At 39.4% G+C, this 24,452-nt stretch overlaps 1 protein-coding gene across 1 annotated transcript in view; it reads left to right on the top strand.

Moving 5' to 3' along the window:
• The window catches only part of ENPP6 (ectonucleotide pyrophosphatase/phosphodiesterase 6), a 725,945-nt gene that overhangs the window by 588,793 nt on the left and 112,700 nt on the right, over positions 1–24,452 (top strand). The window contains exon 7 of the mRNA XM_044089852.1: positions 21,260–21,383. Coding sequence (XP_043945787.1) covers positions 21,260–21,383 — 124 coding nt within the window. The remainder of the gene's footprint in view (positions 1–21,259; positions 21,384–24,452) is intronic.

Below are 24,452 nucleotides of genomic sequence, written 5' to 3'. Positions count from 1 at the left end.
TCTAAGGGAGACTGGCAGGTGGGGAGATAGTTTATTCTCATAGAGGACTGCTTGTTGCCTGTTGTTAAGGTAGGACTTAAACCAGAGAACAGCCTTAGAGTCAAGAGCAAGTGATTCAAGAGTTTTTAGGAGTATGGGTTGGCTGACCATGTCAAAGGCGTTTGAAAGATCAATAAAGAGTGCTGATGAGAGGATGTTGTTATTTCGGTTTTTATTGATGGAATCGGTGAAGGATAGGAGGGCTATGGTGGTACTATGGAATGGCCTAAAACCATGCTGACAGTTAGCTAGTTTGTTATGTTGGATAAAGTGGGTAATTAGTTACTGGTGAATGCATTTTTCCATAATTTTTGCTAATGGTGATAAGAGAGCAATAGGCCTATAGTTGGAATAATCATTGGATTTGCCACCTTTATGTAAAGGGATAATGTGGGAGATTTTCCAGATATCTGGGACAATTCCTTCATTTATACTTCTGTTTATAATGATGGATACAGGATAAGCAACCACTTTAGCTGCTTGTTGCAGGTATTTAGATGGTAGTTGGTCAGCAGAGGGGGTATATGGCTTAAGTTTCTGTATAAGTTTTTGGATGTATGAGGTCGTGACAGGTTGTAATTGGAATGAGGGGAGGGTATCAGGTAAAGAGGTTGGGAGATTAGAGTAGTTTGTGGAAAGTTGACAGGCTAGAGAGTTTATGGTGTCAGTGAAAAAGGTGTTAAAGGCATTGGCGGTTTGAAGGGAGGTATTGTTTTCAGCTCCTAGAGGAGGTAGTGTGCTGGAGTGCCCTGGGTGTAAGAGTTTATTAATGCTAGACCAGAACTTCTGTGGATTGTTATGGTGAGATTGCTGTAGTTTACAGTAGTAGTTTTTTTTGTCAGTAAGTATAGCTTTTCTGTAGTATTTCTAAGCTGTCTAAATGTTTGCTGGTCTAAGATATTTTTGGATGCTCTTTACTTGGCCCATGATTTATTCCTGAGCAATATGAGTTGTCTAGTTTCTTTTGAAAGCCAGGGGGCAGGTTTGGACTTAATTCTGATAGATCGTTTGGGAGCATGCTTGTAAGGATAGTTAAGAATTTAGAGTTAAAATATTTCACGGCCTCAAGAGGGAGAGTTTTTAGAGGGTACCAGTTGCAGGCATTAAGTTTATTTTGGAATAAGACAGGGTTAAAGTGTTTGTTGGTTTGAGAGATTTTGTACGCAGGGGATTTAGGGATATCATTCCTTTGTCTTATAATGTAAGTTAACATATGATCACTTAAGTCATCAGGAAGAGTACCTACCTTATATATTTGTTTTTGTTTGTTAATAAGTATCCAATCTAAGATGCTCTCTTTTTTGTTAGGTTTGTTAAGTCTAGTAGTGGTGGTAACTGTTTGGCTAAAGCCATGAAGATTAATATGTGACATGGGGTTATCTGTGTTTACACATTTCCAGTCAGTATTAAAGTCACCTAGTATAATAGTTTCTTGTGGGTAGGAAGTTGATATCCAGTTTAGAATGTCTTCTATTGCAGTGATATTATTGCCAGGGGGTAAGTAGATGCAGATAATGTACAGGGCTTTGGAAGTGTTTAGTTGAAGTCAGGAGATAAGTACTTCAGCCTTACTATCTTGAGGTGGGTTATAAACTAATGAGGTTATCTGTAGTGTGGATTTATATAGTAGTGCTACTCCCCCACCCCTACGTTTTATGCGGTCAAGTCTCAGTGTTGAAGTCGGGAGATAAGTACTTCAGCCTTACTATCTTGAGGTGGGTTATAAACTAATGAGGTTATCTGTAGTGTGGATTTATATAGTAGTGCTACTCCCACACCCCTACGTTTTATGCGGTCAAGTCTCAGTATATTGTAACCTGGGTGGATTATTTTGTTGTCTTTAGTTACAGGTTTTAACCAGGTTTCTGTGAGACCGAGGATATGAAAGGGGTGAGTATCAAGGAGGGCATGGAGATGAGCAATTTTATATTTTAAACTGCGGATATTGAGATGAACTAAAAGTAAGGAATTAGAGAGACAGGTCTGTGCAGCTAGGTTGGGGGGAGTGGTAGAAAGTGTTGTAGGAGTTAGGATGTTTGTTGGGCCTGGGTTAGGGTGGATGTCACCGTCTTTTAAGGTGGGAGTTTCTAGGGCAGAGAATGGGTTGTGGAGGAAGATGATTAGGTATTTTAACTTCTTTGCAGTTGTATTATTGAATTTAATATGAGTAAGTCGATGATACTTAGCTAGTAGGTAACAGGGTGTGGCTTCGGTATTTAGTAGAAAATGGGTAAAGGCATGGTTGTGACTACCTGTTTGTTTGGGAGAGTAGTTGAAGTAGCCATAGTTAAATTTATCAGTGGTGGTGAAGAGATAGGCAGAGGTGAGAATAGATAAGAGAGTAATTAGCAGTATAATTTTACTAAGGATAGGTTTAGTTTTAGAGGACATTATATAAGGGGTTTTGCAGAGTTCTGTGTGTGGGAGCAGTGATTAGGTAATGAGGAAAACTTAAGAGGTTTGGGAAGAGGTACAAAATGTAATAGGTGGGGGAGGAGTAAAATAGGTGGGTTGTAGTTAATACATACTAGATTGGTGGAAGTAATTAGATAGGATAATTGGGAGAGAGGGTGTGGCTAAGGAAGTGTAAGTGTAGGACCCCTGGGGGTGGGTGCGAATTGGGGGTGGGGTAGGGGAGCGGAGTGAGCCCGCAGGGCGAATGGAGCGGGACAGAGCTGAGAGAAGCTGAGAGGTAATCAGATTATCAGAGAGACAGAGATCTACCCAGCTGTGAGTAGGTATGTGGCACTTACTTTAATTATTTTCCAAAAAATAAATGCAAAGGGTGTCCTTAGACGTAGGTATATAGGAGAGTAAAATTTGTAGTAAAAGCCCAGAAACAGGAGTAAATGAGACAGAAAACTAGAGTTATCTAGAAGTATCTACTGGTAAGACTAAAGGTAAAAACCCTGATATAAGCCTTTCTGGGGGAGGGGGGATTATTAGGAAGTGAAGATCCTAAAGGGATAACTGGGGATCGGTGTTCGATAGAGATGGTATAGTTCAGCTAGAAGAAAAGTTGGAGGTAAAGTCATGTATACTGCTGCCCTCTAGTGGCCTATATGTGGAATTGCACCAAATCCTTAAGCTAGTTAGGAGGTAGGGCAGAGAAACAATAAAGAGAAGGGATGATCGGTCTCGGGGTAGGTCCGCAGGTGTGCTGGCACTTACAAAATGGTCTATACAAAGCACCCACTAATATGCAGTTAAACCTGTAAAAAATGTAGGATATCACCTACACTGAGAGGCAGAGTGAAGCACTTCAAGGTAGTCCATGTAAGGGTTTCAGTGTGGGAATTCTTTTCAGATGCAGTAGGGATTTCTTTTATGTTGCTATGATGTTGATGGGAGGACAGCCTGTGTCACAGCACAAGGCTTATAAGCTGAAAAAGAGACAAAGACGAGTAAATAGGAGGCAATTAGGTTACAGTCTTTGCTAGAATGGGTAGAGAAAATGGTGGGGAGGAGTGCAAGTCAGAGCCTGAGTGGAGTAACAAAAGCAATGTGGGTTAGTCAGAGGAAAAAACATCCATAGACCCCTGAGAAACCAGAAATTTGAGGCACTCAAAGGAAAAAATAATATTAGTTCCCTACAACCTTCATCATCTAAATTAATAGTTAGCTATAGGAGCTAGATAGGGAAGATAACAATCCGTGCAGATAAACATTTAAATAAGTTTGCACAGCATCTTAAATGCTCCCATTAGCTAGAGCTAATTATTGCAAACTACGGTGCAACAAACATTACATTCATGCCATACACAAAATTAACTAGAGCAACTACATATGCTATCAGTAGTTAAAACGATGTCCGTAGTATATTGTGCAGAAAACAATTAAAGATCTATCTATTGTGTCTCTAGTCTAGTGCACGTAAAAGACAATTAAATATCTATCTGTTGTGTAAAAAATATTTAAAAACAACCTATACAAAACAGCTAAGGCTATTACATTTGATAAGGAACATCTAGAAGTACCATATAGTAGGTAACGCTAGGGTAATTCCCAGCAGCTAGGTGAAATTGGCGTCGGAAGTCCACAAAAGCAGCCTGTTCAAGTTCAAGGATATCAGGGGTAAGCTGCCTTAAGGTATTCGGATGTATATTACCATACAATTCACCTTAGGAAAATGCAGGCCTACTGCTTCCTGCCATACAGACTGTTCTGTTTGTCAGTGCGATTGTGATTGTTTCAGTTATGCCTTGTTATGTAACAGATACATCCCATTGTGCCATCTGAAGTCTTTTCCCCCTAGAGATTGTGTTCAGAGTGCAGCTAGAGGCTGCTGGACTATACATCTGCATTACTTACTGTTGATTGATTGTTATCCTGTGGCCCAGTCTGTCTTTACTGTTGTACTACTTGAAGGCCTTGGTCTGGACAGCAACATATGTTATGCTTTCCGGAATACTGTATTAATTGATCTGTTTGAGAGTTGCATTAATCTGTTTGTATGTATTTCAAAGTCTAAACAGCTATATGACATGGCATATACAACTGTAATAGTACACAAATAAAGCTTTCTCATGTATGCAAACCTGTGTGTGGTGTTATATCCTTTGACTTCTCTGTGGGTATATGTTTCAAGCAACAATTGTCTTTTGTATTGGTGTCTCATACAGTGTCCATTTGGTAAGGTGGCAACTGTAGGAATATTGCCTGTTCCATATGGTGTGCACCCTCTAAATATGCATTTTCCTATACATATCTCTGTGTGTATGTGTAGTTACATATATATATATATATATATATATATATATATATATATATATATATATTTGTGTGTATCTGCGTATATGTGTGTGTGTATATGTATCTTAGGAATGTTTATTGCTTCCACATTGTACATTCCCTATGGTAGCCAGACTGTACTGCATGATATGTTATTGATACCAGTCTGACATCATGCAGGTCAGATGGATTACTGTTAACATCTTGTGTCCATGTTGTGTCGGGTCCTGGTTATGGGACTTGCAACAGTTGGTATTGTTTTGCAGCGCAGACCTGTTTGGCTTTGGGGGGTAATATCAATACATACAAGACGTATGTAGCTTGGGCTCCCTCAACCCCATTAATGGTGCCTGTGGTTATAAATGTATTTGTTATGTTCTCTGTTATATCTATAGCTGTAATATACACACATATATATATATATATATATATATATATATATATATATATATTATTTTATTTTATATTTGTTTACCGGGAAAGTCAGACTGGACACATGTCCATTTTCAGCGGTGGCCTGGGGAGAAAAGCAACATATTATATATAATAAAGAGTCACACATTTTGTAATATAACAGAATGCGCACTGGGAGAAAGTTAAAAATACAATATATTTCAACAGTCACACATTTCCTACTATAGCAGCTTCTCATTAACACACAGCAATAATTTTCAGTAGAACATACAGAAAGAACCAAGATATTCAGCAGAACATACAGGAAGAGTTTAGTAGAACAAGATTAGCAGCATTCTCGGCAGGGGCCTAGATCTAGGGTATACTGTAGATATAGGGTGGTGGTGAGATAACTTTTATTTGTTAGGGGATCCCAGCAACAGAGAACAGTTATGGCTTAACCTGGGGTGACATGGGCAGAGCCAGTTTGTTGTGTAGTGGGTTTTGAGAAGTCTTTTACATTGGGAGGTAGAGGCTGTGGAGGTTATGTGGGTTGGGAGTGTATTCCAGATTCTGGCTACAGAGCAGGCAAAGAGAGATTTGTCTGCCTCATTTCTGTGTTTAATGACATTTATGTGGTTCTGATAAGTGGATCTTAAAGTTTTGAATGTGGTGTAGGGGTGAATAAGTTGATGAAGGGAAGGGTTATTTTCAGGGTGGTGGTAGAGCTTGTGGGCAATTGTGAGTTGATTGAGGAGGAGGAGTTGAGGGAACTCAAGTCAGTTCAGCTGCTTGAGGGCCAAACAGTGATGAGATCTATAGTTGGCTTCGGTAGCAAACTTTGCAATCATATTGTAGCAAGATTCCATCTTGGTTAGTTCTGAGCTAAGAAGGTTAGCTAGGATAGGGGAGGCATATATGAGGATGGATAGTAGATGGGTTCTTGCAATCATGGCTTTTGTATTTTTAGACATAAACTGTTTGTTCCTATAAATGATTAATTGTTTGGGCAATATATATATATATATATGTATATATATATATATATATATATATATATATATATATATATATATATATATATATATAGAGAGAGAGAGAGAGATATGTAGACATGTATATCTATAGATGTATGCATATGTGTGTGTGTGTGTGTGTGTGTGTATATATATATATATATATATATATATATATATATATATATATATATATATATATATATATATGTCTCTGCCGAAAATGAGCCAAAAGCTCAGTCAGACTAACACGGTTAACACATGTAAAAGAAATAAATACCTTAATAAGTATATACATCTACATGTTTAAATACATTTCCTGTACTGTTAAATGACTGTGCTGGATGATATGTTTGTGAAAACATCAGGGTTATGTATATCTGACATGGCTATGGTGTGCAGGGTCCTGGATTTGAGCCTTGCAGAGGCTGTTTATTTTGTTGCTGGGCAGAACAAGGGCTGTTGGATACAGAATGATTAAGGCACTTTTAAGCAGTTGTAAGCGGGTTTGTGCGGGTTTGCATGGAGGTAAGCAATGCTGACTTCTGGTTACAGTTTCTTATACTGATTTAGCTTCTCAATTGCTTAACCTGTGTAGGTATTGCTTACCTCATGCAAACAGGCTTAAACCCGCTTACTGCTGCTTAAAAGTGCTTACTCCCACTTACCCCCACGCTAATTTCTTTAAAAGAAATGAAAAAGGGTTGATAGGAAAGTGGTGAAAAAGGGGCACAAAGAGGGAAAGACAATAGGAAAAATAGCTAGGGATGTGCGGGAAGGGTGTAGGGAAGGTCCGTAGCTGCCCATTTCTTCTACAGCAACAGCTGTGCATATACACTGGATTTGGAGATAGATTTGGACACTCATACCGCTGTGAGAGGGGTGAGAACAACAACAATATGTTGTTAAGCCAATTAGACCAGATTACATGTGTCCAGTGGACATATGTGTGAAATGGACAGCTATGTAGGGGGCAAGATTCTTTTTTGGGAACAGATTGCACTTTTTTTTTTCATGTGAGATTGGGATGTTGGGGAGGGATAGTAGGTATATTTGGGGAGGTAAGTTGGGTAGGTTAACAGACAAGACAAACAAGACACATACAGGGGTAGTATATGACACGTGTGGGGGGTAAACACAGGTTTGTTGGGAAATCATAAGCCCATGAGCCCCCTAGTGGAAAAAGTGGGACTGAGGTCCCCACCCATGGGCTGTCACCACTGCACCTTTACAGCCCCGAAGGTGGTTGTGCTGGGGGCAAAGTAGGAGGGTCAGGCTGACCCTCTAGTTGTGACACATGGCCCTCAAGCTGGCATAGCAGATCTCCAACCTCCCTGCAGAGCTCGCTACGCATCACGACTTGGACCTGGCAACGGGTGACAGGTTCCTCTGCACTCCCGGCGGGGGTTAAGCCCCACCCCCTGAGGCAGTTCCACCCAAAGTTGGTACAGGACCAACAGACGAGGAGGTCCTGGGTTGGGACCCAGACGTGCTGGTGCCCGGTGCTACCGCCAGCTGAGGTGGGACAGGTGGGTCCGCCAGGACCAGCCTTCCCAAACATGCTATGGTGTTTCAATTTTATCAACATATGTGTGTTAGTAATAGCCAACAAATTCCAGGATTAGCTATAACAGCATGCGTAAATATTCCCATTAATCCAAACACCAGATATGGAACAGAAGCATAGCAAACAGAACACATGCATATATGGGACCACAGTGGTCATTACAACAGCATGCAGGTACATTGATGGCAGCGTGCCACCAATGTGGAAGTATTTCAACATAGCACATGTATAGAAATAAATTTTAATAATTATCAAACAATAGAACATATGTCCCAACAGTAGAGTTAAGTCAGCACATACCAATTGAGTTGTGTATTTAGTTTATTGTTGCAGATATGGTGGGGGGGGTGTCAATTAACAACTGGTATATTCCTGTAGTTCACATTACTTTCCTAGTCAATGCTGTGATCTGTACCTTACAGGTATTAGTACACTACCCTATTGCCTTAGTTTTGACAGTGGTATAGCTATCAACAACTATATACATGAACTGGTTTTACCTGCAGTATAGAGCTCTTACCTGGTATTACCTGTGGAGGTATTGTTTGTTAACACTACCTGTTTCTACACATACTCCCAGATTCCAGGTAGATGTTATGCACATACCTGTCCATCTCTTTTTGCACACACTCTGGGCTTGTCTTCACCACATGCAGGTGAACCGGGACATATTTCGACTATTGCCCTCTTAAACGTTTAGTGACTTGTACAATGACAGGTTTGTTTTATTTGACATTTTCCAAATATGTACAGGTCTGACAGTCAGTTATATGACATGAAATGTTGCCTACATGTCAGAAATTAGTACAGTGATATGGCAAGGGGCAGGGTAACAGCCAGCAGATATGGGCCGAATAACTGGACATTCTGGACATTTCTGTACACTTGTGGGGTATGATTCTGCATACAGCTTACTACCACTCCCAGGATTCGTACCATGGCTATGTCTGCTAAAAGTAAAGCACTGTCCATCACAGTTGAGTGTGCTATATAGGTATTGCTGTGTATTTCTTGTCTGATTCATGTCTATAATTCTCCTGTGGTTTTATATTCTGACCTTGTAATTATAACACTCTTATACAGGATTTCCTAGACAGTTGTATTATGTAGTACAGTGTGGGTGACAGTGATGAGTATTACATTATTATTCTGAGCAACTGCAACACTAACAGTGCCATACAGTACCAGAGTAAACAGTACCCGTACAGGATATCAATCTTTTATTTATAGGCACAGTGTAAGTATCTGACAGACCTGTGGGAACAATGTTTGTTAGCACTACCTGCATGTTGCCACACAAATGACCAGTTTCCACATTAATATTATGCACATACATCTCACTCTGTTACTGTACACACTCTGCTCACAGGTTGACAACATGGGGGTGGAGATGAGACATACTTGGCTACTTACTCTCATAACATTTTGGGGGTTGCTAGAGTGACAGGTTTGTTGTTATAGCTGTCTGACAATCATTTGTTTGTCTTATTTGATGCCTAAATGTTTGAGATCATCCCACTGATTTGCCAGGGGGCAGAGTGACAGGCAGCAGCTATGGGCTGATTTACTGGACATTCTGGACATTTCTGTACACTTGTGGTGTATGAGTCTGCATACAGCCTACTATCACTCCCGGGATTCGAACCATGGATGTTTGTGCAAAAAATGCAACAGTTCATGTCACAGTTGAGTGTGCAATTTGGATTTTGTTAGCTGTCTTTTCAGTATTTTCTGTCTAAGTCTCTCTCAGTTGTACTATTTGACCTCTTGGGATTACAACAGTCATACACAGACATTCCTACACAATTTATTTATGTAGCACAGTGTGGGTAACAGTGCTTACTACAACAGTACTATTAAGTGATTGCAACTCTACATTACCATAAGTTACCAGAGTGAGCACATGCAGTCAGCAGTTAGACCTTAATTGTCAGGCTATTATGCTTTTATTTACATACAACCTATACGAGACTCTTCCTGCCCTATTCTCTGGTGTATGTAGTGCATGCCTTAAACAATACAGGTTTTATACAGGCAATTAACTTACTACTACTTTTAGATTTATTTCCTATGACAGTACATGCAAGAGTATTACTAACCTGCCTGGTGTCACAACCACTGCAGTCTACAGCCATGGGCTTCCTGGTTTGTAGCCCGCTCACCTGCCGCTCTGAAAGACATAGGAAGAATATTTAGCCATACCTATCCATAATATACATGAGCTGGCAATTATTAAACAGGTAGTGGACTGATACTTACACACAGCTGGGACCTCCCCTGTCCTCCTAGCCTTTTGGATCCACTGATCCAAGAGATCCCCCTTTCTCCGCTTCAGGTCTGCATAGTGATGCCTGACCTGCTCACCAGTTCAGGGTATGCCAGTGGCACTGGTGAGGTCAGCGGCAAGATGGTCCCAGGCGTCTGCTTTGTATTGGAAACCCTGGTACTGGCCCTGCAGCAGTCTCTGGTCATGGTCTTTTACAAGGAGTCCTGCCATGACTCTGGACTACTGGATGCCCCAGCGCTGCACCTGAAAGCGCACACCATCTCCCATTCCTGACACAATGCCGACAAGGGGAAGCTACAACCAGTTATGAGATGTATTCCCACCTGTTGGGTTTAAATAGGGCTGGTTTCCTGCACTTTGCCATGATTGGATGGTTTTGAAAATTCTAAGCTATGGGCAAACCTGCTTACCTAAGGTTGGCATTGCTTAACGGGGTATACCAATGTGCAGACTGAGTTAGCTGGCCTACACATTGCTTACACCTACTAAGCTTGGCTGTGCAATGCTTAGCATTGTTTAATATTTAATTTGCATTATATTGGCATTGTAGCATTGATTTATTATTCATTACATGTTATATGTGTGTTTGGTATTCATGATTCATGTGTACGTACACTGTATAGGGTCCTTGTGTTTATTAGGGGATTTCAACACTTTATTACAATGACACCTCACATCTGGGCTTAATGCAGTACTCCAGTTCACATATTTATGTCCTGTAGTAGGTTATACAATATAAAAGTATATATAGATTCCTTTCACATGTTCAGTTTGTATTTCCTATAGTGAGGATCTGTTTGGTGATACCTCAGTCTTATGTACAGCTGTGATGGCTTAGTTGTTAACTACTTTGACTATAGTGTATAGGGTCCTGGGTTCAAGACCTGCAAAGGCTGTCTATTTTGTTTCTGGCCAGAACAGTGGCTGATGCATACAGATTGATTAAGGCACTTTTAAGCAATTGTAAGTGGGTTTACGCAAAGGTAAGCAATGCTAACCTCTGGTTAAATATGCTCACAGAGTGTTAGCTTCAATATTGCTTAACCTGTGTGCGCATTGCTTACCCCCATGCAAACAGGCTTAAACCCACTTACTACTGCTTAAATGTGCTTACTCTTGCTTACTACTGCATACTCTCGCTTACCACTGCAGTAATTTAGACAGCAATGCCTAATGGTTCTTGGGAAGGTGGTGTATTTGGAAACTGTATAGATGTATCATTCATTACACATTTTACCTTCCATGTGTATCCCTGATTCCTCTGTACATATACTGTATGGGGCACATGTGATTATCTGTGGACTTTACAACATTATGACACTGACACCTCACATCTGCATTTAATAAAGTACTCCATTTCACAAATATATGTCATGTCATAGGAGATGCAACAAAATAAATTGATCATAAGGTGATATGACATGGAAAATGGATTGTAGTGGAGTGGGACTCGAACTGTGAATGACTGCTCATAAGGCAAATGCTCTGCCCACTACACTATTGCTGTACTGCTTCATTTGCATATATCTTGCTTTTTATCCTCTTGTGCCATATAAGCTGCATAAACCGGCACACCTACAGTTAAATTTCATCTGTTTTATAAAAAAAAAAAACTGGTTCATGTGTAATGTTTTAACTATTGCTCTTGTAAAATTGGGATGTTGATGGGGGTATGCGAACACATATGAGCAGTCTCGCTCATTCTTATTCATACACTGCTGTTCTTTATTGCAGGGCATGTATATTCTGAGATTTCTGCTCTCAGACATGCCCCTGCACTCGTACATACTCCGTGTCCGTTTAGGAGCTCAGGCAGCGCGCCTTCATTAATATGCATGGAGCGCTGCCTTCCTGCTCCTAAATGGCCGCATCCATGCAGGACTAAGCTAGCCCTGCATGGAAGGATAGTGAATCCGGGGGACTATCTGGTCCAGAGTGTTCATGTTAATAAAGTCCAGGAAGTGTTGTGCCTATGAGTTTGTGGGAGTACATGTTTTCCAGTCTATATAAGGGTAGTTAAAGTCTCCCATGAATGGAGTATTTGCTTGGATGGTGAAAGCCTCTAATAGATGTAGGTATGAGTTGTGAGACTATTGGGGCATAGATAGCTAGCTAGGATATGGTGAGGGACATTATCTAAGGTGACTTGCACGTGGATAAACTCCATGGCATCATCCTGTTTGATTAGCCTGGAGGTATATTTGTTGCTAATTTCAAACAATAAACTTCCACCTTTAGCCCCTGTCTATGCTGTTGTTTGTTTAAATGTGTAGAAGGCACTGTAACCTTGTACTTTCTAAAGATTTAAACCAACTCTTGGTAATGGAACAGATGTCTACCTTCTGCATAGTGAGGAGGGCTTGTAGGATGTGGAGTCTTTTTGTTTAGACTCCTAGCATTGAGCATAACACATTAAGGTTGTTTTGAGTCTTTTTTGCTATGTTGGTAGTTTTGTCATTTGGCATTGCCTAAAAAGGCTCTAAGGGGGTGGATAAAGTTTTAGCCAATATCCAAAAGTCTGAGGTGGGACAGGTGCAGACTATCCCTGGTAAGGCAATGTGTCCTGTTAACTATGTCCTCCCATGCTGATGGATATTTGATCTTCCTAGAGTGACACCAAAAACTAAGCCAATTATTGAAATCAATCATTTTATGTGCATACAGTGGATCACTTTTGATGAAAGTAGAAAGCTGTTTAATGCAAGGCTTTTAACTGTCTCTGGCACATATTCAGACATATCCACAATGTCTTTTTTCATATAGTCTAGTGAGGTATGTCTTATGGGCTTCATTCTTTGAGGACCATTGGGTGTGAGCTTATGTGTGGTGTTTGGTGTTGTTTTTGGTGTGTCCTTAAATGATTGCTGAGGAATGATGTTGACATTAGATGGCTTAGGAGGTCTTTGAGGTTTAGGAATGCTTCTTTTAAGTGTCTTTTAAGATCTATGTGTGTGTGATGAGCAGTATGTGTGCGGGATGCATTGTGTGTGTTCTTCACAACTTAATTTGTGAGATTTTTGCCAACAAGGAAGTTATGCATTTACTTTTGTCACCTACTGTGTTAGTTTCTTTAAGACATAACTGGTTGTCTGAGAATGAGACAATTGCTGCATTGTCCCAGGATACCCATATCTACCAAACCACTTGGAAATTGCATATCCTTGTTGTCCCATCCTGTAGTAGGGCATGTTAATACGGTTTAAGGATTGTGTTTTAACAGGGGTTTCCTAGAATGCTGGGTGAGACAAGTACATAAATACCTTACACAACTGACAGTAGCAATGAAAGGGGGGAGAAAGGGACTTGGAAATCAAATTACAACAGCGGCAGAACCAGAGCTGGATCCAGCACTAGGCAATCTAGGCAGTGGTCTGCATCCCACTGGCTTGGGGAGGCACTGGTCAGGGTGCTTACACAACATTTAATTTAAACAATAAAAACAATTTCTTTTATGTGATTTCTTCTTTAAGGGTGCACTCTGCATCTGTGCATGCACGTACAACACTGCCCATTTAAACATGGGAACTGCCATGGAAGAAAGAGAGAGATGAGCGAACCATTCTTTCAAGTGAGTGTGATGAGGTGTGTTTGTGTGTGTGTGTGTGTGTGTGTGTGTGTGTGTGTAATACCCTTATTAGGGATGGCAGGTTGGTTAATTAACTTGCTCAGGCTCAAACCCTGTATCTTGCTTTCAGGGGACAACAGCCTGAATCCTCTACACAAACAACCAGACTGTCATCAAGGGTACATTTTCAAAGGATTGTGAGATTTAGTGCATTCTCAGGGAATGTTGCGTTTCAAGGGAAGAGAAGCTTACTGCTGCTCGTGCTAAGTTTGTTTTCAATGTGTAAGCATTTTGTTTAGCAAATGGCCATCATAAGTGTTTGTGCTATAGAATTTGAAAGCAGTGTTAGTAGCACAACAGGTAGCATACTTGCCTCTGGTGCAGAAGGCTGCAGGTCTTATCCTACACCTTATAGCTGGATTGTTGTTATTCCAGTACACTTTAAGGGGGTATGGTGGTACTGCACTCCTGAGTGTGTCCTCCTTTGGATGAGATGCCTAACAACTATGAACCTGTTGTCACTTTGCCAGCCATTTCCTACTGCAGTATTACTGGCTTACATATTTGTTTTGTTTTGTTTTTGTATTTGTTTTGTTTTGTTTGGTTTGTTTTTTTATATAACATGGGCAATTTACTATTCAAGGAGAGTAGGCACTGAATTTGTAAATGAAACACTGAAATGTAAAGGTATTTCCCATCAGCAACATCATCATCAGTTAAAGATCTCTTTAATGTGGAATTATTCAGATGACTTTTACTTCTGCAGAGATTGTGCATATTGACTGATATTGGTGGATTGCAATAGCAGAAATCAAGCAGCGATGGTACAGAACAATACATTACGGAATAGGTGATGCAATAAAATAGATAATACTAGTTATACAGATGTTAGATTTTAAGTATTCAAGCCAAACAAGAATACAATTGATGACATGGGATAATACCGAATGTGTGAACAATACAGTACTGCAGTTTTGCAGCAGAGAGGGAGAGATGGAGAACAGCAGATTAAAGATTCTGAAAGTAAGGTATAGCCTGAGATCTATTGCTATATAGGTATTGAGAATGAATAGAAGATATGGTAGGTAACTGATATAGTAGATTATGTGTGGCTGGGTGGCACATGTTGGCCTTAGTAAGCTGGAAGCACTGAATGTATACATGAGGAGTCTGAGCCATAAGTGAGATGGAGAGGAAAAGTAGGAAGGCCAGGAATATTGTTTTTTTTATAGTCAGTGCTGGTACATGCACACAGCCAGTGGAAGAACAGGTGTTGTTTCAGCAAAGTCTTAACTGAAGGAGAGACAACATTCCATAGTTTTGCTATAGCATATGGATAATGCATCTGACCATCGGAAAGGTTAGGTTTTGCTAGATGAAGGAGCATCTGATTGACTGATCATAGAGGTCTATTTGGGTGATAGATGGTAAAAAGAGAAGATAGCACAGGACAACTAGAATGCTTATAGATTAGCTTATGAGCTGTGGCTAGTTGCAGGTATGTTAGATTTTGGGAAAGTTCTAGCCAGTTTAGACATTGGAGTGATATATGCAGTAGTGGGAGGAGTGTTTGGTGCTGGTTACAAATGTTGTGATTTTATTGTAGCATGAGTCCAGTTTGGATTTAAGAGAGGATATTAATAAGGAGAGGTGCACCATAGAGCAAGGATGGAAGTAGAAAGGAAGAGGCAAGGGATAGTCTTGCTGCATAGGTGAGGGAGTGTTTGTGCCTATACAGGATGCCTAGGTTCTGATTTTTTTTTTATTTTTGTGTTAATATACTGGTTGAAAGTTAGGTGTTCATCTATGATGACCCCTAGAAGTTTGGTATATGGGGCTACCTGAGGCAAGTGGTGTTGAATGAGCTGATGGTAAATTCAGTTTTGGTTAGGGGTGTTGTTTCTGGGGGTTTGAATAACATGTGTTTGGTTTTATTAGCATTTAGGGCTAAATAGTTATTATACATCAATGTTTCAGTGGAAGTGGAGGCATTTTGGGTGAGTGTAAGTAGTTCTGAAATAGACTTGGCCATGCAGATGATGGTGGAGTCATCTGCATATTGGATGACATTAGCATGAGGTATGCTGGTATGGAAATCATTAATAAAAATGCTGAGGAGCAGTGGACCTAGTATGTACCCTTGTGGGACTCCAGTATTAATGTTGAGGAAAGCAGAGAGAGAGATTGGTGCCATCTGGTTACTTGTTGTCTATCTGTAAGGTAGTTGGAAAACCAGCCTAGGGCAGGGAAAGATATGCCTAAACTGGAGAGTTTGGTCAGAAGAAGTGGGTGAGAGACAGTATCGAATGCCTTGGAAAGGTCAAGAAATAGTGAGGAGACAAGGTATCCTGAGTCCCGAGCGAGCATGGTTCACTGTGTCCAAGAAAGATATAAGAGCAGTGGTGGTGCCCTGACTAGGAAACTCATCAATCATCTATTATAGGAAAACCTCTTAACCCCTACCCAACATGGCTTTCACCCCATCACAGCACATTTACTGCACTTGGTTCTTTCATACAGACCATTGCAAAATATTGTGTTAATAACAAACTAGTCTCTTGCCTTTTCCTTGACCTGTCTAAAGCCTTTGACACTGTTTCCCATAAACTGCTTCTCTCTAAGCTTTCTAGCCTTAATTCCTCCTACTCTAGTAGTCTATGGTTCTCCAGTTACCTTTCTAACAGATTCCAGTCTGTCAGATGTCTCTCTGCCTCCTTCTCCTTCCTCCCTGTTTAAACAGGGGTTCCCCAAGGTTCCATTCTTAGAACTCTGCTTTTTAACATCTTTACCAATAACCTGAACACATTCTACCCTCACTCCTCATTAATTCAATATGCTCATGACTCCACAATTATATCATGTTCTGACACTCTCTCCCACCTCCTTACCTAAGAATCACTCCTCTCTGTGGAAGAATGACTAACCAGTAACCATCTCCTACTCATCCGTAAGAAAAACAAACTTCTTCTCTTCCTCCCAAAATCTTTACAACACAAAAACACCTTCACTGTTACATCCCTTAATAACACAGTTATCTCAGTCGAATCTCATACAAAACTGCTTGGAGTTATAATTGATGACCAACTAAAATTTGATATCCACATACAACAGGCTATCAAAAAGACCCCAAAATTAAGGATGTTATATTTATTTATTTATTTATTTATTGCATTTGTTTACCGGGATAAGTCCACTGGGCCTAAAAGAGCCCATTTTCAGTGGAGGCCCGGGGAGAAAAGCTCCAACAAGATACATAAAAGATATAAACATTAATTAGTACAGAAGCCCAAAAATACCTCATTAACGTTGCTAAACATTCTCTAGCTCAGGCATTTCTATTGTCCACCCTACTTTATGCCAGATATACAATCCAATCTATCAGCTAAACTTGAAACCTCTTATAAGAAAATTGCTAGATTTGCTGCAAATCTTTCCTACCACTCCCACCGCTGTTTGTCTTTAAGAAACATGAAGTGGCCTGAATTCCTGCAAAAACTACTTCTTCCTCAGCTCCACCTCACTCACTGTATCCTAAATAAACCTTCTCTCTGTCTACCTCTCTCTACCCTCATCTCACCCTACACCCCAAAACATACTCTTGGCAGTACCGAGCAACACTTCTTAGAAATCTACAAGCCTACTAAAATCATAGGTAAACTTCTTTACAACTATTCAATCACTAATGCATGAAATAAACTTTCCCTTTGCTTAAGAACAATCATTAGCACTTTTAGCTTCAAAAAAAATTCTCAAAGACAACCTACTTAAATCTTGGTCTTGTCCTTGCTCCTGTCCTACCTAACCTACTTCTTCTGTTCCCCTCACTTCTGCCTTGGGACCTCCCTGTTATTTTGAGTTTCTACTACTTACATATGGTCTTGGTATATTTGTTGGTCTGCTTTGAAATACTACTACATACTAGGGACTAGATTATAGGTTCATAGGTTCATAGGTAGGTACTAGGCTATCTGCCCGAGGGCATTTATAAGCCTAGCCAGAGTGTGTCGGCTTTCGCCGCCCCATTGATTAATTAACTGATCCTCTGTCAAGCAGAGCCAATGAAGTGATCCCAGGGGCGTATTTTCTGTTACCCATCCACTCGTCAAGGCTTCTCTTGAAGAGTGTTAGTGAGGGGCTCTGACTGATGTAATTTGGAATTTTGTTCCAAAGCATGGGGGGTCTCTGTGACAGGAATCTATCCTTCCAGCATGTTCTATTTATTGTTGTGGTGAGGTTTAGCACACTAGAGTGCGTGGCTCGCAGTGACTTGGATTTCTTTAGGTGGAGCATGTCCATCAATTCTGCGTTGGACATGGCTTTGTAAGTCAGGCGGAGATCACCTCTGAGTAGGCGATATGCCACTGAGTACAGCCAGAGTTTTTTCAGTCAGGCTGCATAGGACATATGTTTGAGACCAGTATTCCTCTTGGTGTAGTACTTTTGTGGTCTTTGCAGCTGTTGGAAGTGTCTTGTGAGGTATATCCCGAATGGGGCATTGTACTCTATGATGAGTCTAATGAATGACGAGTAGAGGGGCACTATAACCTCTTTATTTCTAGATGTGAACCCTTTAGTAATTTGATGGGCCACATAGAAGGATTTCCTAACTACTTTGGCAATATGATTGTCAAAGGAGAGATTACTATCTACCTGGGTCCCCAGATCTCTCATTACCTCTTCTGTATTAAGGGGGCTGCCACCTATGTGGTAATTCATGGGTGTTTTGTTTTTCCCATATGGGATGACTATGCATTTTTTTGCATTTAGCTTGAGGCCATGACTTTGACACCAGGTGTCCGTCTCAGTAAGGCCCTTTAGGAGGATGTCCATGTCAGCCGGAGAGTCAATTATGGCTCCCAGTTTGCAACCATCGGCGAACTTGGTTAGACATAGTCCTCCTGTGTTTGCCTGTACTTCTGAGAAGTATATGCCAAACAGTAGGGGTCCCAGGACTGAGCCTTGTGGGACACCACTTGTGACTGGTTTAGAGTCAGACCTGGAGCCCACTATTCTTACCGTGTGAGTTCTGTCTGTAAGCCAATTGGCAACCCATCTCATGATGTAGGGGTTTATGTTCAGGCTGGTGAGTTTTTCTGTAATACCCGAGTGGGGAATTGTGTCAAAAGCCTTGGTGAGGTCAAGGTAGGCTGTGTGAACCACCTTTCCCTTGTCTATGGCCTTGATGACTGTCTCAAAGAAGTCAACCAGGTTTAGTAGGCATGATCTGCCCTTAACAAAGCCAAATTGGGTCGGGTCAAGTATTTGGAGGTTCCCAATGTCTTTGTTAATGAGTTCCACAATGATGCGCTCCATAGCCTTGCAGACCAGGCTAGTCAGGCTTATAGTTACCAGGGTCAGTTGTGGCCCCTCCTTTGTGGAGAGGAATAACCGTTGCTGTGTGCCATTCTATGGGCGCGTAGCCTGTGGAGAGGCTGAGGCTGAACAGTGTGTTTAGGTGGGGATTAGTTTGTTCTGTAGTTCGTGCAAGACGCAGCCTGGGACACCATCTGGTCCCATTGACGCTGTGTTTTTTTGCTTTTGAAAGGGCTGTTTTCACCTGTGCGTCTGTGATTTTTGGGACACTACTAATTTTCTTATCCCTTTTGAATATTTTTTGTCTGTCTCAACCTTGGTACTTACCAATGTTAACTCCTATTATTTGATTTATGTAATTTATAATCCCTTACTCTTTTGGTATTTCATTGTGTTTTGTATTCTACTCTGAATTTCATAACTGTATTTTATTTCATTCTGAATTGTTATATGCCCTGTCCATAATTGAGATGCTACTATGTGCTGGTACACTTGCATATGAAATGATCCATCTGCTTTCTTGAACTGCATGCATAATGCTTGCTACCAGCATACATTGTACTCTGTTATTTAAATCATACAAATACCATTATGGCTGTCTTCTATTACTACTATTACTACTACTACCCATCTGCAAGAGGTCTTTACCTCAAGCACCATTGCTATTTTATTGTCAATAAATGCTACAAAACACTCCATGTATTATTGGCAGAAGAAAAATAGTAGGGCACAAGGAGAAAGCACCGTGATGGCTAATTATGAAGTTTTGCAGTAAAAATACACTGTTGTGGTTTTGGGAGTATAGCAATTTGCCTGGAATACCCAGTGCTCTAATCTGCCTTGTGGTATTTGCAGGAAATATGAGAATATATAAGCAAGTATTACTACAGATGTACCACAGGTAATGGATCAAGGAAAATTGTGTGTCTGTTTGCATCCCCTTTAGCCTGTACACTACTGAACTTCTAGGTTTGCTTGGTTATGAACTAACAAGGAGTGCTGTCACAGGGCTTAGATCTGTTCTTCACAGTGTACATATTTGGTTGTGTTCAGTAAAAAGCAAGCTGTAATTTGTTCATTTGTGTATTTATTTTACTGACTTTATTTATTTATCATTTGTTGACCAGATTAGTCCCACTAAAATACTGGTCTCTTTTCAGGAGAGACCTGAGGTGGTATTTAAACTACTAGTGGGAAACTTGGCCAGGGCATAGGAGAACCTCCCATATTTGTTTTTAAAGCTGCTGTGGGATCATTTACATCTCCCTGAGCTATCACCAACTCAAGCAGATAGGACCTTAGTTTAACATCTCATCACTCTCAGGATTACAGTATTCCCCTTATATTGCAATGTAGTGTCAACAATCCATCTACCTGGTGTGGGAATAGAACCCACAGCCTTCTGCACCAAAGGCAAGATTTGCTTACATTCAACATTTTTGTGCTTTAACAGTAATGTGTTATAATGTGCATTTTAAGGGATGGTCCAAATGAGACATGATGTGTAGTTTCTAAATAGATAATATGTTTTGATTAAATTCCTGGCTCTGATGTCACTGACTTGATCAGAATTTGCACTATTTACATGATCCTGGCGAAATGTGAATCTGGCTTTTCAAGGCTGCAGTTCTACCACTTGAATGTTACACTTGCTTCCTCTGCTTGATATAATGGCATATTATTTTACTTTACTCAACGACTGAGATTGTGCCACTTAATTTTCATACACATTGTAACACAGACGCAATAAGATAAGAAGTTGTTAGAAGAATAATTCTCCTTGACTCACATTCATTTTGTGAAGACGTTGCTTGAGCAGAATGAGAAAATAATTCAAGATATAATTTACGGTCTGGGGAGAAGATTCTGTATGTGGTGAGACGATCAGGAAGATGGTCACAGGACTGCGGGATAACAACCAGACTAGCAGCAAATAAGTCTTATTCTAGTTGACATGCTGGAATGTTCTATGCAATTGTGCAATTTATAGAAGAGCAGTAGACAAATGTAAAATGAAAACACATGGCAGTAATTTAGTGCAAAAATGAAAGTAGTATGAAAGTAGTACTATATTCTGTTTTACACAAGGTTTCTGTAAAATGTGAAATCTGAAGTAAATTACTTGTACAGCCCTGATAACGAGTAGAAACACAGTGCAGAATTACTGATTTATTTTTATACTTGTACATTTTGAGCTAATTATGGGAGGATTTTCAGTGAAGCGAGGTATAATTTAAGCAATTGCATTGCCCTTTTCTTACATAGCAAAGTTAAGCTAAATATTTTAGTAGATGTTCCTTTTAATACAGATGGACATGCTTACATTGTTTTCTCTTCATCTCCTGTAGAAGAGGGAGAATCTTCCATACTGGCAGAATAGCACTGACGGAAAGTATGGTTGGCAGCATGGCTGGCATGGGTATGACAACGAAGTGATGGACATGCGGGCATTCTTCCTGGCTCAGGGACCCGGTAAGGCTACATCAGCTTGGTACTGCACACTGTACTCACTCAGGTCCAGTAATACAGAAGTACATAACTGTTCTGTTTCCATAGTGTCAGAAATAATAACAATCAGACATTCAAGCTCAATGTTTCATCTGTTAAGTACCCCTTAAGTATGGTATAGGACAATGCATTTGTGACTCTGAAATAAGGTAATTTGATGGTTCATAATGATCTAGGACACGTGCTTCTGTTCTGCATGCAGATATGAAGCCTACAACCTTTACTCTTATAAGATGAAACAAGTTCTCTGATTAGATTAACAAGAGGGATTTTAAATGAAGGATATGGTTTATCTGTCATGAACTGAGCTATATCTGAGTCTAGTTACATTGGATCCTTGCAGAAGTGAGACACCTAGAACTGCAATGCCTACCATAAATTTTGAAAATGAGATCTTGAAACAAAGTTTTCTGTGGTTAAACACTGACTGAAGTACAACATTCACCAGCAATAATGTATACATATCCACCATTGTTTGCTGGGAAATCATCTTAAATTAGTGCACATATGTTTTTAGACTCTGTCTAGTACATTGCAGTCAAAATGTCTTTTGCAAAATGTAGTGTTGACTCTTGAGTTATTCAGCTGTTAAAATCTTGCTCCTCCTTCCACCTTTCATTTGTTAATGTTTTCTTGCACAGCATGCATTCAGTTTATTGTTTGCTTATTAGTGAAGTTCACAAAATAAGTCAAAGACTCTACTTTTAACTTCAGAAAATGGAAAATCTTAAAAATGTCATTTGCATTGCAGAAATATTAGCAATAAAAGAGTCAACAAAACCATGTGAATGATTCACTGTCGCAATATTGTAATTATATTCCAAAATCCCAACCTGTCCATCGGTATACTCATGCCAGCTATCAAAAAATTAAGGCCATGTGATTTCAAATATTTGAGTTCCATTGCATCATTGTGCTTAGCTAATGTTGCTACACAACAGCAAAATATAATACTAAAACTGAAACAATGCAAACTGCGTTATGACCGAGAGAATGAAATGGTATGAGTATGCTGTTATCCCAACAGAATTCCACATGCCAAAAGCATTTATATTTTGGAAGCTTAAAGTTTAATACCAGAAACAAAGCAAAGTATTCTAGCATTTTGTAAGTGAATGGGGTGAGAGATTGGCCTAATGGTTAAGATGTTTACCTTACAGACACAAGGTGCAGGGTTTGATTCTCACATGGGGCAACTGGCTAGGCTTAAAATGCCCTGAAAGGGCAGGTAGCCTAGTACTAACCTATGAACCCATGAACTATTCTTTGAAGTACAAAAAGCCCTGAGAGCCTCATTTCTCAGCACATACTACTATATCACAATAATAGTGTGTACTGTCTTCTGCCATAATGTGCAACTATAATGGTACATGACTTTAAAAGAAAATGTCTGTCAAGTTCCCATTAATACCTTATCTTTGTTTACAGTAATGTGCAACATTATGTTATAACTGGGATGCTGTAATAAATGCAGAGCAAAATACAGACTTAAATTGTAGTAATTTGTGTTTTAAATCTGTCAGTGTATAAAAGAGTTAGTCCATGAAGAATCAGTCTTCAGAAAAAAAGAATAACTTTAAGATATATCTTGGCTCCAGTATTTTCTGAATTAAGAGGTATTATTAAGTGTATTAAATTATTTGGAAAGTATATGTTCTGTCATGTAATTACAGTACAAATGGAAAAAATGAATTTATATAATTCATCATGTTAAGAAGAAATGTTAAATTTTAAGTGCAGGGAGCCAGATATGCACAGACCAAACTTAGTACAATATTTTAAGGCTTCATCTTTTCTCATTGTTACAAATGGTAATGTAGACTGTTTCATGAGATTCATAATTCAGGATGCACTTCAAGTAGACGTTCATAGGTTAGTATTAAGCTAACTGCCCTTGTGAGTCATTGTAAGCCTAGCCAATCGTCCCTTGTGAGACTCAAACCCTGCACTTTGTGTTTGTAAGGCAAACACCTTAACCATTAGGCCACCCTCCTAACCCCCTATTGATAAACAACTATTGGTTACCTGGTATTGGTACTAATACTATTAGACATATATTGAATCAAATAGTTTCAATATCTGAGGGACATATCATTATGGCAGGTGACTACAACTGTATCTTAGACCCTAAAGATACAACCACTTCAGGAAAAAGAAAAATTACAACACAAGCTAAACAACGTATAAATTTCATAGACTTATACCTACTCAAAGACATACATCATTTTGTGGATCATAACTAATTACAATACATGTTCTATTTTAATAGATACAAAACACATTCTAGAATTGATAGAATATTTATTTCTACACAGATAATGAATAACCTGACCAATAGCAAAATAATATCCTGCCCAATCTCGGGCCATTATACTACCATATTTGAGCTTAATATTAATAAAACCCATAGTGTCCAAATTGAAAGGATTCCAGCATATCTCACACAACTTAAAGATTTTCAATTATTCATAACAGAAGAGACACAAAACTTCATTAATACAAACTCAGCATCAGACACACATGATATATTTATTTGGGATGCCCTAAAAGCATATTTGTATGGACAAATAAACAAATGGTTTCATAATAAGATGAAAATTTGGGATAAAGATATAAGAATAATACAGGATAAACTGGACTCACTATACACAAATAACAAAGACAACCTGTCTTCAAAGAATATACGGGATGAGATATACAAACTAAATGAGGAATATAGATCTATCCTACATCATAAAACAAAGATAACACTAGAAAAATATAGGTTTCTTGCTTATTCTGTAAATTCTAAACATCTATCAAACCTTAAGAATAAGACCAAAAGATTAAATAAATATAATTATATTAAAGAAATACATTCTGCAAAAAAGAAAAGAGAAGTACATAGTATGCAAGATATATTAGAAGAGATGTCACTTTCATGAAATTAATCAATCCACACAACAAATTCAAACACAAGGTAACATAAGAGATTATATTAACAAGAATATATATAATAAACTAAAAAAACAACAAATTGAAGTTATCGATAAA

The sequence above is a fragment of the Protopterus annectens genome, chromosome 12.part0 (assembly GCF_019279795.1).
Source record: "Protopterus annectens isolate FY-2018-M chromosome 12.part0, PAN1.0, whole genome shotgun sequence".
Classification (NCBI taxonomy): domain Eukaryota; kingdom Metazoa; phylum Chordata; order Ceratodontiformes; family Protopteridae; genus Protopterus; species Protopterus annectens.
This window is presented reverse-complemented; position numbering and strand designations above follow the sequence as displayed.